Source organism: Lissotriton helveticus, chromosome 2_1 (assembly GCF_964261635.1).
Source record: "Lissotriton helveticus chromosome 2_1, aLisHel1.1, whole genome shotgun sequence".
Taxonomy (NCBI): domain Eukaryota; kingdom Metazoa; phylum Chordata; class Amphibia; order Caudata; family Salamandridae; genus Lissotriton; species Lissotriton helveticus.
The window spans coordinates 589,777,045-589,792,390 of record NC_136059.1 but is presented as its reverse complement, the minus strand read 5'-3'; the positions used below and the strand labels follow the sequence as shown (position 1 = coordinate 589,792,390).

Here is a 15,346-nt window from a genome sequence, read left to right as displayed (position 1 = left end):
CCTCTAACAAACAGTGACTTGCCCACACTTCCCCCTCTGATTACTTAAAACCTGTCGGGGGAAGACTTCAACACTTTCTTCCCATTTGGCAATCCATAACAACCGACAAATAGGTGATCAACATTATCCAACATGGTTATTGCCTGTAGCTTTCCTCCAAACGTTTCACACCACACGTACAAACTGTCGTCAGAACACTTACTCATTCAAGAGGGGCAATCCTTCTTACAGAAAGGTGCCATAGAACCAGTTCCTGTATGCTATCAAGGTTCAGGGGTTTATTCTGTATATTTTCTAATTCCCAAAAAGGACGGCTACCTAAAACCCATTTTGGATCTCAGAGTGTTAAACCAGTACATACTCTCAGAACATTTTCATATGGTAATAATTCAACAAGTGCTTCCACTTCTACAGCAAGGCGATTTTATGTCCATACTGGATTTAAAAGATGCATACTTTTACATTCCAATACATCCAGCTCATCACGAATTCCTCAGATTTGTGATAGCAGACAAATACTACTAATTCAAAGTACTCCTATTCGGAGTAACTACTACCCCAAGACTGTTCACAAAATGTCTAGCAGTAGTGACAGCTCATCTCAGAAGACAGCAGATCCATGTCTTCCCGTACTTAGATGACTGGCTCATCAATGCCAGCACACATCAAGTGTCTACGACACACTCCGATCACGCTGGACTTACTCCACCAGTTGGGCTTCACGGTAAACGCACCCAAGTCCCACTTGCAGTCGTCGCAGACACAACTTTATCTGGGAGCCACTCTCGACACTCCATAAGCTCTAGCCTCTTCCAATTCAGCCAGAATTCGCAAAATTCAAACTCTGTTACTTCAGTTTCAGGCCAACTATAAATTACTAGTCAGAACCTTCATGCAATTGTTAGGAATTATGGCGTCATGCATAGCAATAGTGCCTCATATAAGACTACACATGCGTCCAGCCTAGCACATCAGTGGAATCAGTCACAGGGTTAATTGGCAGATCGAACATTGGCAGACAGCCGCACCCATCGCTCTCTGCAGTAGTGGAATCCACAAACTGTATCAAAAGGGCGGCCCTTCATCAACCCTATTCCACAGATCTTAACAGCAGACTCCTCTCTATCAGGTTGAGGTGCCCATCTCCAAGATTACTCAATCCAGGGTCTCTGGGACATCAAGCACAAACATCTACCCATCAACTATCTAGAGCTAGTATTTCTAGCGCTCAAAGCTTTTCAGTCTCACCTCATAGGCAAAGTTGTCTTAGTCTGCACAGACAACAGGACAGCTATGTACTATATACAAAAACAGGGGGGGACACGCACTCTCCAACTGTCATGGACCTGGGCAATACATCACAGAGTTCATCTCCTGTCAGAACACCTCCCAGGAGTGTACAATCAGATTGCCGACCTCCTCGATAGAAGGAGACCGCATTTACAGAAGTGGGAACTTCATCCCCAAGTTCTCCTTCCGTACATTCGACAATTGGGATTTCCACAAATAGAACTTTTTGCCACAGTAAACAATGCAAAATGCCCACACTTCGCATCCAGCTTCCCATACCCTCTCTCCAAAGGCAATGCATATAGGATAAAAAGGTCAGGGATATTTGCCTACGCTCTTTCGCCTCTCCCATTCCTTCTGTTTCTGGTTCGGAAGCTCAGGTAAACATCACTCAAACTGATTCTAATAGCCCCCATATGGGCTTGTCAACCTTGGTTCACCACACTGGTAGATCTATCAGTGGTTCCATATCAAAAGCTTCATCTCAACTCCAGCTTCCTCACACAGAGCCATGGAGAAATCAGGCATCCAAACCCAAAAGAACTCAATTTAGCGATTTGGCACCTGAAGTCCTAGAGTTTGCCTATTTAAACTTGCCACCAGACTGTATGCATATCTTTAAAGAAGCAAGCAATCCTACCACCAGAGCTCGTTAAGCAGCAAAATAGAAACGATTTGTTATCTATTGTAACAACAAAACAAGTCCTTTAGATGCTTCCGTTCAAACCATTATTTGTTACCTTCTGCATCTACAGCGAACTGTTCTAGCTTATCCATCTATTAGATTACACCTTGCAGCAGTCGCTGGATATTTACAAAAGAGACCACATTTATCCATGTTCAAAGTTCCCGTAATTAAAGCATTTATGTAAGGAAGGCTTAAAAATAGTAATTCCAACCAGGATACCTCCGGCACAGGTGTGGAATCTTAACAGTGTGCTTACAAGACTCATGAGTCCACCCTTTGAGCATTTACACAAGTGTACTTTGCAGTTCCTTTCATGGAAGGTTGCCTTCCTCATTGCAGTCACTTCATTATGGAGAGTTGGTGAGCTACAGGCATTAACTGTAGAAAACCCCTTCTTTCAGCTTCATAAACATACGGTAGTTCTACGCACCACTCCTAAATTTCTCCCTAAAGTTGTGTCTCCTTTTCACGTTAACCAATCAGTTGTTACCTGTGTTCTTTCTTCAACCAGATTCTGTAGCAGAATTAGCTCTTCACACACTTGATGTCAGAAGAGCGTAATTGAATTATATTGAAAAGACAAAACATTTCCATAAAACAAAGCAACTTTTTGTTTCATTTGCTCCACCTCTCAAAGGCAATCCTATTTCTAAATGGGGCATTTCAAGATGGATTGTTAAATGCATCCAAACCTGCTATGCTAAAACTAAAATAACTTTATAGCCCCTAGAGCGCATACCACTCCTAAAATAGGGGCATCTATGGCCTTTTTAGGTAACATTCCCATTGCTGATATCTGTAAAGAAGCAGCATGGTCCACATGACACACATTTACTAAACATTATTGTGTGGATGTGTGAGCACGCCAACAAGCCAATGTAGGACAAGCAGTGCTAAAGACAATCTTCCAGACAACTGCAACATCTACTGGTGATTAGAAAATAGGGGAGTGATTCAGTTCAGGAAGTTCAGAGGCTGGAATCAATATAATAGTATCAAAACAAGCAAATAACTCTGAAACCATAAATTAAACTATACTTATGCCACAGTAGTCCTTTTTATTAACTCTGGGCTTCATTCATTTTGAGTTCTTTTCTCAATTTTTTGAAGTAAAGGTTACTTTGGCATAACACATTAAGACATACACCTATGTGTTTTATTTTATATACACACTCTTTTCAAAACAACTAACAAAAAACGTATTTACATCACATATGTGTTCTAATAGTAACAACAAATTTGTTTTTTCACACATAAAACCAACATCAACCGTGATTGTAGAGATTCTTTCAGTATTCAAAGGAATAAGCTTCCCATCAGAACTTAGAAGTCCTACTGGCTTGTGTTTAGTATTGGGACTTTTTTTGTTTCTGTCCTCAATGTAGTCTACTCCCTAGGTCCTAAAGAGGTCAGAGACTTATTTTCAAACTCTTATCACGAGCTTATTAAGTTCAGCTCAAGACACCTATTGTTAGGCGTGATATTCTCCTTGGTTGCTCTAGGCCTCTTCATGGTGAGAGCCAATGCGTTTTGACCTTCAGTGAGAGGGACCAGAATGATGAATTTATACAAAGGTCTTCATCAGGGCGGGACTATGTTCAGGTAGGACATGTATTTCCTGTGTAAGTGAAAATATTAATACTGTGAGCCTATTACCTATACCTTTTACACTTAAGTGATACTAGTGCTTGGCTCCTTACATACCAGATTAGGCTTTCGTAGTGCGCCGGAGTGCACTTCTTGGCTCGTCAGTTCAGTGTGTTCTTTTGGCATTGTAGGGTTGAGGTAGTACAGAAAGAGGAATACCTTTAATTTCGGGACTTTTTGTGTATATTTAATAGAGGGCATGCAATGGCGCCTTAGGGTATTTTTAGAGGGAGGTAATTTTTTAAAAAAGGAACACTATTTGAATGGGAAAAGGGCTACGCATGCTAAACCTGTCTTTGAGCGTTAGTATGTGCTCATTTCATAATCGTGAACTGCCCATCGTGTGAGGAATTTAAAAAAACTGATACGTGCCTCGTGCTGTCCATGTAAATTGGTCCGTACTCAGTGTTGTGTGAAATGTGCTCCATCAAAACGACAAGCATGATCGAGTGACCGGCCTTTTGGGATTTTAAGTGTGACATCATTCTCGGCAACTTAGTCCCGCATACCTACTTTTATGTTCGCGGTAGGCGCATCTGTTTTTGCGCTCTGTCTAGGGTCCATGGGTTTCTTCTCTTCAATTTTCCTGGCGTTCAGACGTATTGTACGCCTGCCAGCATTCAAAACAACCCGGTTCTCCATCCTTACACTTGCGTACGTTGGGCGTGGTTATGCACGTGACGTATGTAGTGCATCTAGCCTGACGCCGCCTGACTTCCTGTATCGGCGTTGTCATGGCGACAAGTGTTACAGTAGTGGTTGCTCATTGTGTAGGTATATTGTAGATGTTTTATTCGTATAGTGCCTCTAGACTGCCTGTGCATTTTGGATTTTCTCTATGCTAACAAATATCCAGATTTTCAGTAGCAAACGACGTTTGTAACTGATCTTTACCTCCTCAATGTATGACCTCTTGGCACTTTCCGGATGAAGAATTTGTCTCTTCAGCCTAGGTTATTTGTTTGTGGCTGTTTGGACATGATTACTCATGTGACGTATATAGTGCATCTAGCCTGTCTTTGTCTGACTTCTTGTTTCGGCATTGTCATGGCAACAAATGTTACAGTAGTAACGGCTCATTGTGTAGATCTACTGTAAATGTTTTATTTTTATATTCCCAAGAGGATGCCTGTGCATTTTGAATTTTCTTCCATGCTGACAAATATCCAGATTTTCTATAGTGAATGACGTTTCTGACTGCTCTTTACCTCCTCGATGTAAGACCTCCTGACGCTTTCAGGTTGAAACACTTTTTCAACAGGTTTTCATGCGTGCTATTATTTGCGCTTCTGCTTCATAGGAAAGGAGTGCTGCTTGCATTTATCTTGCTCATTCTAGCCGCATTGATTATACTTAAGTGGCACTCCATTGTTAAGCCCAGGGTTGAAAGTAATCACAACCCATTGTGTCTCACAATGCTAGCATTTTGCTCCATGTTGGAGAACTCCTAATCTCCTCCTGTCCTCACCAGGGAGCTTTGTTGCTCTAATTACGTGCAACGCTTAAAGTGGTGCTAGCTGGCTGAGTACCCTGATAATCAGTTTGCGATTAGTGCTGACTTACAAGCATGCTTAATAGTGATGACTAGGAGTACTAGTGGTGCAGGAGGGGGGTTAACATCATTTTTGAGGCCCATACCAACTTTTTAAAAGACATTTTATCTTATTTTACCATCTCAACTTCAAATCATCAGAAACTACCACTAAGGGTCCACTCTTGGTTTAACTGGGAATGTAGATCCTCACGAAAACACCTGGGAGATGCATTCAAAATGAAGGGTATCGCTCTAATACGCTCAGCTAGGAAATCGTACATACTTGCCCAGCTACAAGCTAAGAGGGAAGGGAACGAATGCAGGCGGCGGGATTTGCAGTCTGCTTGTATAATCAAAGTTTCTTTAAAGTTTTGGGCATTGGTCAAGTGGGTAAGGGATGGCTCAGCATCCACCCCCCATAACCATATAGCTCCTTTTGCTGGGATAGAGCATTTCTTGGCTTTATATTCCCCTAATCAACCACCTTTTCTAGAGGGGATTGTCGAGAGTACCCTTTGCCCTTTTGATACGTCCGTTGACACCAAGCTCCCCTTTGAGCTTGTTGATGTCACTCTTGCTGTAGATGCAGTCATAAGAGGAAGGACTCCAGGACCGGACGACAACCTGGCTGATCTCTTTATGCAAGATAGGGAAAATTGGTCAAGATATATTCTTTGGATAGCTAATGCTATTGCAGAGGGGGCCCCCATATCAGATTTCTGGAAGAGAGCTGAAGTAATCCCAATTTACAAGAAGAGTGACAAATCATTACCATCTAATTACAGGCCAATCAGTTTTTAATTGATTCCATCCCCAAAACATGTTCCCACCTACTCCTGGCCAGGACCCAGAATTAGATTGATGACTTTAATATCTTATCACCCTGTCAAGCGTGTATTCGCAGGAAGGTTTATATTTTGGTCCAGGTGTTTCTGTTCATGTTATTGTATTGGAGGACTGTTATCATCGGCGGAGGCAGCATGTATGTTGCCTTCGTCGATCTCAAATCCGCTTTCAACCTTGTTGCATGCAAGAAACTGTGGCAGGAACTTAGTGACATGGGCTTTCCTTTGTACCTTCTTACCGAGCTATCACGTTTGCATGATGGCAATTATGCGCAGGTACGCTGGGGAAACCATGGACAGCTGACCAAATGGTTTCCCTTTTGCTAGGGAGCTCGCCAGGGGTGCATACTGGCTCCTACTGTATTCTCCCTGTTCTTAAATGATGTTTGCCTTTCTACAGATGCTCCCATTTTAGCAGGTGTGAAAATATCTATTTTATTGTTTGTAGATGACATCTTATTGATTTCTAAAACCCCCAGTGGTCTGCAGCATGTCATTTTCTATTTTGAAGAATTTTGTAACTCCTGTGGACTTGTAATCAATTCCACAAAGACCTAGCTTTTGATGTTTAATAAACACAAGTCCTTTAAACGTAGGCTGGAATTGGAATTAGAAGGAAAACCCCTAGAAAAGATGGATGTTTTTACCTATTTGGGTGTTAAACTATCATCAACCTTTACCTAGAAGTCCCATGTACAGTCCTCTGCCCTTAAACATGGGCAGGTTGCAGGTGCTATAGCCAAGGAGCATGCTTCTTCCTATTCTAAACTTATTGATCCCGTTTTGCAAATTTATGATGCCTCTGCACTGTTTGGCTCTGAGTTGTGTGGTTTTTCCAAACATATATCCTCTTTATAAAAATTTAACACGTCTACCTGCTAGTACTCAAACTATGCCACTAATGTATGATATGGGAAGAAGGCAAGTGGCCGGTTTAACTAGACTCAGTCCCCTTTTAATTCTGGACAAGGCTATGGTCTAATCCAAAATTGGAAATATTCAAAACAAATCCCTGGGCAACAATTATTCTATTCGGCATGAAGAGCATAATTGCTACATAGTAATGTAAAAAGCTAAGTGTACACAAAAGAATACATTATGTTATTCATACAAAATTACAAAGTCTTTTTGGTAAACACTGTCTGTGTGGTCACTTCGCAATTAAAAACAACATATATCGTAATCTCGATCAGCAGCAGCACTGGGCTGCTGTTTACTTGACTCCGCACTAACATTCAAAACATTTTAAATATACAGCAAGCACTTATTTAAAGGTAAATTGCAGTTAAACAAAAGGAAGCAACTAAGCCCTTAACTTAAGGAACACCTCAATTTTTAGCCCTTGCATGCGTCGGACGCGTGGGAGCCATCCCCACAAACAGCAGAATGCAGGAAACGCCCAGAGGATGCTTATGAACGTTAACTGTAGAAGCTTTGAGTGGTAACACAATTTTCAGGGAACAGAGACTCACGTACACGCAATGCGCACAGAAATAATTTGGTATATAAACAACAAACTAATGTAAAAGAGGAAAGTTTTTGTATTAACAGTATATGTAATGAATTCAATGAAATTACTGATGCTGATTATCATTCTTTGATTTTTGTAGAAATTTATTTCCCTGATGAAGGCAGTATACACTGCCGAAATGCATTGGAAAATAAGAGAAATAAATGAAATTATGGAATAACAAATTATTGTGAAGAAGCATTATGTTTTAGTCATTGGAACTTTAATTTCGAATTAAGAACCCAGAGCAGGACACTCAGCACGAACCGGTGCCCAGGGGGACAGGAATACCCGACTAGGTATCCCTGCTACTTGTGGATCATAGACTCATCGCCCCAGACGGGGGGCGAACCCTGGAGGCACGAAAAAAGCAGTAAAACACAGGACTACCAGCGGTGCACGATTCTAAACCCATAGCATATAGCATTTTCCCGCCACACAGAATCAGTAGCACGCACCAGAAAGAAAAGGAAGCAGAAAAACACAGATAAAATGCAGTATGAAGAAATTACAGCCTCAACAGACAGGAAAGCGGAAACTTTCGCTTACACCATAGAAGCCAGCGAGAAAATATATTCTCTTATTCAAACTCCAGGAACTGAGCAAGTATACACAAAAAACAAAGAACATCAAGTAAAACACCTGTTATATTTAACAAGAAAGGAGATCAACCAAAGAATGCACGCATCCACTATGATTAAATATCATAAAGCTCAACGCATACCAAGAGGCCTCAGGACAGCCCTCAAACCCAGCCTATGCAAAAACTCAAAAAAATTTACTGAAAAATTGTTTGCTATCTTAAATAAATGCAGCCTGGATCTTATCCTTTTGATCATAGAGGAATTGGCTCATATATTGGAAGAGCTCAAACAAGACATGGATCAAACTAAAGCAGAATTGGAAAAATTTATTTCACCAGAAGAACTGGCCACCACCCTTGAAGATATTAACAAACAACTATCTAAACATATTCAAGAAGTCAATGAACGCAAACTACGTAAATACAAGCGAGACACGCTGGATTACAAACTACAAGAAGTGTACACATGGGCAGAAGTATACGCACGTAAAAGACAAACCAAAGGGTACACATCCCACACACACGTCCTCTACAGACAGCGAAAGAACAACCCAAATGAGATACAGACCACAAAAGGAGACACAAAGTGAAAAAGCAGCAACATCAACAGCGGTATCTTTTTTAGAGGAAGGCCGGATAGAAACAGAAGACTCCGGAGGGGACGCAGAAAAAGAAAGAGAATTAAATCAACCTCAAACCAGATCGACAATGACCAAAAAAGAGAGGAAGAAGCAACAACAGACATCAAAAACTTAGTGTTGAATATTTCTGATTTTACACTCAATCCGAAGCAAATAGAAACATTACAAAAGGGATTATCATTCACACCCACAGCCCATACGAACACATTAGAATTAGAAGTTAGTTTGTTTAAACTCACAAGAAAACTGCGGTTAAGACACTTCTTCGAGAATGTAGTGGAAAAGAAAACATCAGATGAACCGGACGAACTTATGGGCCTTAGAACCCGCAGTACCTACATGCCACCAATAAGCCACAAAACGATAGACCTCTATGAACAACTTTGCAGTAAGGAAATACAGCAATTAAACACCAAACAAAAGCCGCACAAAATGAATATGACTAAAAAGGAATTTGGGACTCTAAGATCAATAGCAACCAATGAAAACATCATATGCCAAAAGGCTGATAAGGGAGGAGCCCTTGTAATACTCAACAAAAAATATTACCAAGACACCATGATCGAACACCTCAATGACACAGACTTATACATGGAAATGGAACTCAATCCCACAGAAGAGATCAAACAAACTTTATCAACCATTGTAAATAAGGCATATAACTTGGGAATCATAACGGACAAAACAAAAAAATACCTTATCCAAGACAATTACAAATCACCTACGATTCATCTGGTACCTAAAGTACATAAGGACTTAGAGACCACCATGCAGACCAATCGTGTCCACCAAACAAAGCATCCACGAACCAGTGGGGAAATATCTAGATAGATACCTTCAACCCTTAGTGTTAAAAACAAGATCTTATTTGAAAGACACCACAGATTTTCTACTTAAATTATCTACCATCAACCCAGAAGACAATATGATCATGACAACCATTGACGTAAAAGCACTTTACACCTCGATACCCCACCAAAAAGGATTGGAAGCCATCAAAAGGGCTCTTTTGGATAGCGAGTACTCCCAAGACCTACAAGTCTTTATACTAGAACTCATGCAGTTCACCCTGCTACATAGCTACTTTGAACATGACCAAAAATGGTACATCCAAAAGAATGGCACGGCCATGGGAAATTGTGCCGCACCGGCATATGCCAACCTATTCATGGCAGCATTCGAAGAAGAACATATTCACCATAATCCAATTTGGAATCAACACACAGTCATGTATGTAAGATTCATAGATGATATTTTCACAATATGGAGGGGCACGAAAGAGTCTTTGGAAAATCAACTAAAAATTTTGGATACCAGGTTAGACCAAATAGGTTTTACATGGAACATCAATGAAACAAGTGTGCAATATCTAGATGTGGAGATCACCAAACTAACAAATAAATTTTCAACCAACTTGTACCGTAAGAGCACAGACAGAAATAATCTACTATTATACAACAGCCACCACCCTCCAGCCCTTAAGAAACACCTGCCATACTCACAAATGCTACGGGTGAAGAGAGTAGTTTCAGAGGCCACCCAATGTACAGAACAACTCAACAACATGAAACAGAGATTTAGTGACAGAGGATACCCCAACGACATCACCCAAAATGCATTAACCCGAGCTCAATCAAAACCGAGGAAGGATCTCCTGATAAGGAGTGACAAAAAATCCAGCAACCGCATCACATGCGTAAGTAAATTCTCCACAGTCAGTACGCAATTCAAACAAATCATCAAAAAACATTGGCAAATGTTAAAACTGGAACCTGATTTCAGTGGAATTTTCTCGGAAGAACCAATTTTCGCATATACTCGTTCCAAAAATCTTGCAGATTTTCTTAAACCAAAAAGTGAAGAATCAAAAAAAATCCCTTTTCGGGGTACAGCACCCTGCCACAACTGCAACACATGTAACAATATCGTTAAAGGATCCACTATAACACATCCTCAAAAGGGGTACCCCATCTCATTAAAAGTAAATGCAACTTGCGATTCAACTAACTTAATTTACATGATAAAGTGCCCATGTGGTGATGTTTACGTAGGTCATACTGAAAGAAAACTGAAAATACGTATAAACGAACACAAAAGCACCATAATGCTAAAATCCACCAAGACCAGCATCGCAGAACATTTCACACAAAAGCAACACAACGTCAGCCAACTAAGAGTATGTGTCTTGGAAATTCTACCCAAAAAAGAAGGATCTTCCAATAAAACAAGCCTATTAAAACAGGAGAACTACTGGATTTATAACCTCGGCAGCCTGAAACCAGGCGGACTAAATGAACAAACTGAATTTCTTTGTTACTTGTAGGTATCAACATCACAAATTATCCTGTACATTAAATGCTTCATTAGTATAACCAGGATGAACGGAAATAGCTCATAGGCAGCACCGATTCATAGGGGAAGCGGGCACTAGGGGAGATCAACCTAGGCACCTAGCAACCAATAAAGTTATATTGTAAATAAAAAAAACCCGCGAGGGCAATATCAGTGCGCATGCGCGAACTCCCAAGTCAGATTACCGGAAGAGAAGAGAAACCGCGGGTCGGGCCGCAGAACAGGGCATCATACACGCGAAGGTGAGCAAAGCAATCGTTAGTTAACGGATAGAAAGCGCGTAAAAACTCCCTAGACTTAGAAGCCTCCACCAAGTGGAGCCTTACAGCCCAAGAAACCAACTAACTATCCAGCGCGTGCAGCGAGGTTGAATAGCCAGCATAGCGGTTATAGTTAACGAACACCCGCCATAGCTAACCCCACAAACAGCCGAATGCAGGAAACGCCCAGAGAATGCTTATGAACGTTAACTGTAGAAGCTTTGAGTGGTAACACAATTTTCAGGGAACAGAGACTCACGTACACGCAATGCGCACAGAAATAATTTGGTATATAAACAACAAACTAATGTAAAAGAGGAAAGTTTTTGTATTAACAGTATATGTAATGAATTCAATGAAATTACTGATGCTGATTATCATTCTTTGATTTTTGTAGAAATTTATTTCCCTGATGAAGGCAGTATACACTGCCGAAATGCATTGGAAAATAAGAGAAATAAATGAAATTATGGAATAACAAATTATTGTGAAGAAGCATTATGTTTTAGTCATTGGAACTTTAATTTCGAATTAAGAACCCAGAGCAGGACACTCAGCACGAACCGGTGCCCAGGGGGACAGGAATACCCGACTAGGTATCCCTGCTACTTGTGGATCTAATCTCCATCATCATCATCTAATCTAAAATGGCCGCCAGGGACTGGGCCTTATATAGCCAGTGCCCTGTGGTACTGGCACGAGCCAGAAGGTTCTAGAACCTTCTCTGGCTGTGACAATGACATGGCACTCTTGAGGGGTATTTAGGACACTCACAGCCACCGTACTGGGGTTCTAGAGCAGCCATTTTGTGTACCTGAGGAAAATAAAGGAATTCCTGTCAGAAATGCGCGCCAAACAAAGGGCGCCAAAACCTCAAAAGGCCAGGGTTCATGAAGGCTCCAATGGGAGTCACTTCACATGAGGAAAAAGGGTGTCCACCATTTTAAGTTCATTTACACAGGTTGACAACCCCAGCTTGTAATGCCACAGGTTTGGGTCAGGCGCCTTGTAAATAGGTGCCACAAACCTTGTGAGCAACTGGGCGTCAAGGAACATCTAACCCCATGAAACAACACATAAAAAGTCCAGGTAGACAAATAAAAAGCGACACATTTTGGGAGGTACATTGGAACAAAAGAAATCATAGTGGTGAGGGGACTCTCAGAAGCAGACGGGTCTAACAGGCAGTATATCTAAATGGGTTCAATAGCTAGGTATCTATGTGGTACGAATGTAGACTGGATAATGAATAGCATGCATGGCTGCTGTACATGCCAATATAGAGGCATAATATTTAAAGACCCTTGAAGGACAGTGGATTGTGAAACAAGAGCAAAATACTTGAATGGGGTAGTTCATTCTAGGGCCAAGAGGCAAGAAAATGGATGTTCACAGATTCCAAAGTGCAACATGTTCTCCCGACTGCCATCAGCTGCAAATGTATTATTTCAGGCTGTCTCATGAGAGCTGTGCTCAAGTCCCTGATGAGGATGAGCATGCCTTTTGAGAGACCAGGGTAAGGCCCAGTGGCAGTACCACCTATGATGCACCATGCTAGAGTTAAGGAGTCAGTTGCTACCACTACAGGAATGTTTAAAACGTTGAGAATAGTGCTTTAGTGGGCGTTTTCATATTAAAGAAAATAAAGAAATTCATATTCACCTACTTTTTATATATACTCTAGTATTATTTACTACCTCCACTCACCCTCTCAAGAGGTTTATCCTGGGAATGATATTCAGTCCAGTGGAAGGAATAATTTCTACAGGGTGGACATGAACACGATGCAAGTGGGAACCAATTGTCTCATACAGCAGTTTCATCAATGTAGAACTGGGTACATCTGATATCCTGGTGAGAGATTCTGGAAATGCCCATCTTAATGATCTGCAAGAAATAAAGATGTCTAATAGATACCAACCCCTACAGACTCCTAGAGTGAATCTCTCTTGGAGCCATCACAAAGAACATTACTGAAAGTAAGTAACTTTTTCATTCAGTTGAAAATGTTCGCTGTATACTTTCCAGCAGTGACCTTACTCGGATAAACACAAAACCTAAGCTTCCACTGCTAACTTTTTTTGTTTTTGTTCTTTGCAGGTATTGAAATGCAGCCTTATGTACCGGTGGTATTGCATCAGCTGGTTGAAATTATTAACAGGCCAAATACGCCAAAGACACTTTTAGAGAATACAGGTACCATTCTACAGAACTGATTAGGATCATGAGGACTGTAAAAAATTGTGTTTTAATTCATATTCAAAGACCTGCTATAATGTATTTGGATTGGGCACTAAACAAAAACAACTTATTACTGGCTTAGAGGCTTCATAGGTCTCTTTTCTTTCAGCATCAATTGTGACTTCCATGAGGTTTAAATTTGAATCCATATTATATGTTGCTTAATTGTACTATAAAGGAATTTGATCATTTTCCTACAGTCAAAATGTGTCTACGCACTGAAAATATAGTAGTGTTGCACATTCAGAATATGTGTACATTGAATGATACGTCCATCCACGGGCGGGTCTGTTCATCTGATATTAACCCAAACATGACCGTTATTTCTTTCAGCAGAATGCGACTATCTTTAACTCACACAATTGTAATCTAGTTCCATCTATTTTCATTTGTGCACGTTTTGATTTTATCAGATGAGCTCAAGAAATTAAGATAAAATATATATTTGTAGCATGTGTTGGCTGCAGATATCCCTGTCATCTAGTGTTGGGCCTGGACTCTGCAAGTTGTTTTTCCTCGAGAAATTTCTTTGACGGATGTCGTGCATAGTCTCTCCTCCCCCTCGAAGTATTGTGCATGTTCAACAATTCCTTTGTTAGAAAGTTTTTTTCTGCCTTAAGGCTCGGAGGAACTGCATCAGAGCTCTTGAAGATTTGACACCTATGTGGCCTAAGGTACAGAAAAATCAACCGGCGATAGTTAAACCACGCCCAACGAATCCAAGATGCTGGGAAGTGAGTACCCGGCGAATAACATACACTTCTGTTGAATGTCTGCCTCTGGGTGATGGAGACGAAGAAAGACCCTTTCCGATGGTGACCTTGGTGTGGGGCCAAGTACACACACACTGGCACTCACAAAGACAAATAAAGCAAGTGAATAGATGTTGCAGGTAAATGGATGGCAACAGGGCATGCCAACCATTGAAAGATTGCCAACTCAGTGGGGCTGCTCTTCGTTATAACTGAGCGACTTTGGATGAGATGCGTGAATTCATGCAACATCTCCCAGACGAATATAAAAGGTGAGGAGAAGATTTTGTAAACCAGGGCAGGCAAATACCCAATGCCACAATCAAATGTGCACTAGGTGAGGCTGATACTGCTGCGAGGTGCATCAATACCTCCATCATGCTGCGTAGATATGTGTCGTTACGCATTTCTGGCTTTAAACCAGAAGTCCAGCAACACATTCTAAACATCCCCTTTGATGGGGAGAACCTCTTTGGACCGGCAGTGGTTACGATGCTTGAAAAATAAAACTACCTCAGTACCACCAAATCAATGGGTGCCTTGGAGATAACATTTCAAAAGTAACAGCCTTTTCAGCATTACCAAGGGCCTCAAAGCCCTCTACCAGTAGCAACATCTTGTATCCGCGCCAGCAACAACAGTACCACCAGCAATCCTGTGATTCCTATAGAGACGGTATAAAAACAGAGGCAGAGGTAGCGGCGCACCCAATAAGGAGGCCTCTACACCCAAACAGTGACTTTCCCCCGATCACAAAACACCAGTCGAGGGAAGGCTGCAACAATTTCCCCAGTAGTAGCCAAACATAACATCAGACCAATAGGTACTACAAATTGTTAGGCAAGATATTGCTTAGAACTAACAGCCACCAAATATCCTGCCAAAAAGACACATACTAAATCCACAGCATCTACATCTGCTGAAGGAAGAAGTACAGGAGTTATTACTTAAAGGGGCCATACATTCTGTCCCAAAGAAACATCTCAATAAGGGAGTCTAGTCC

General features: G+C 41.1%; 1 protein-coding gene across 2 annotated transcripts in view; it reads left to right on the top strand.

Moving 5' to 3' along the window:
* Positions 1-15,346, top strand: part of TNPO1 (transportin 1) — a 1,741,771-nt gene that overhangs the window by 1,552,919 nt on the left and 173,506 nt on the right. For both annotated transcript variants that reach the window (XR_013607056.1, XM_078675276.1), the window contains exon 19: positions 13,451-13,546. Coding sequence is in view for 1 of the 2 variants with exons in the window: in XM_078675276.1 (XP_078531402.1) it covers positions 13,451-13,546 (96 nt within the window). In the remaining variant the exon portion in view is untranslated. The remainder of the gene's footprint in view (positions 1-13,450; positions 13,547-15,346) is intronic.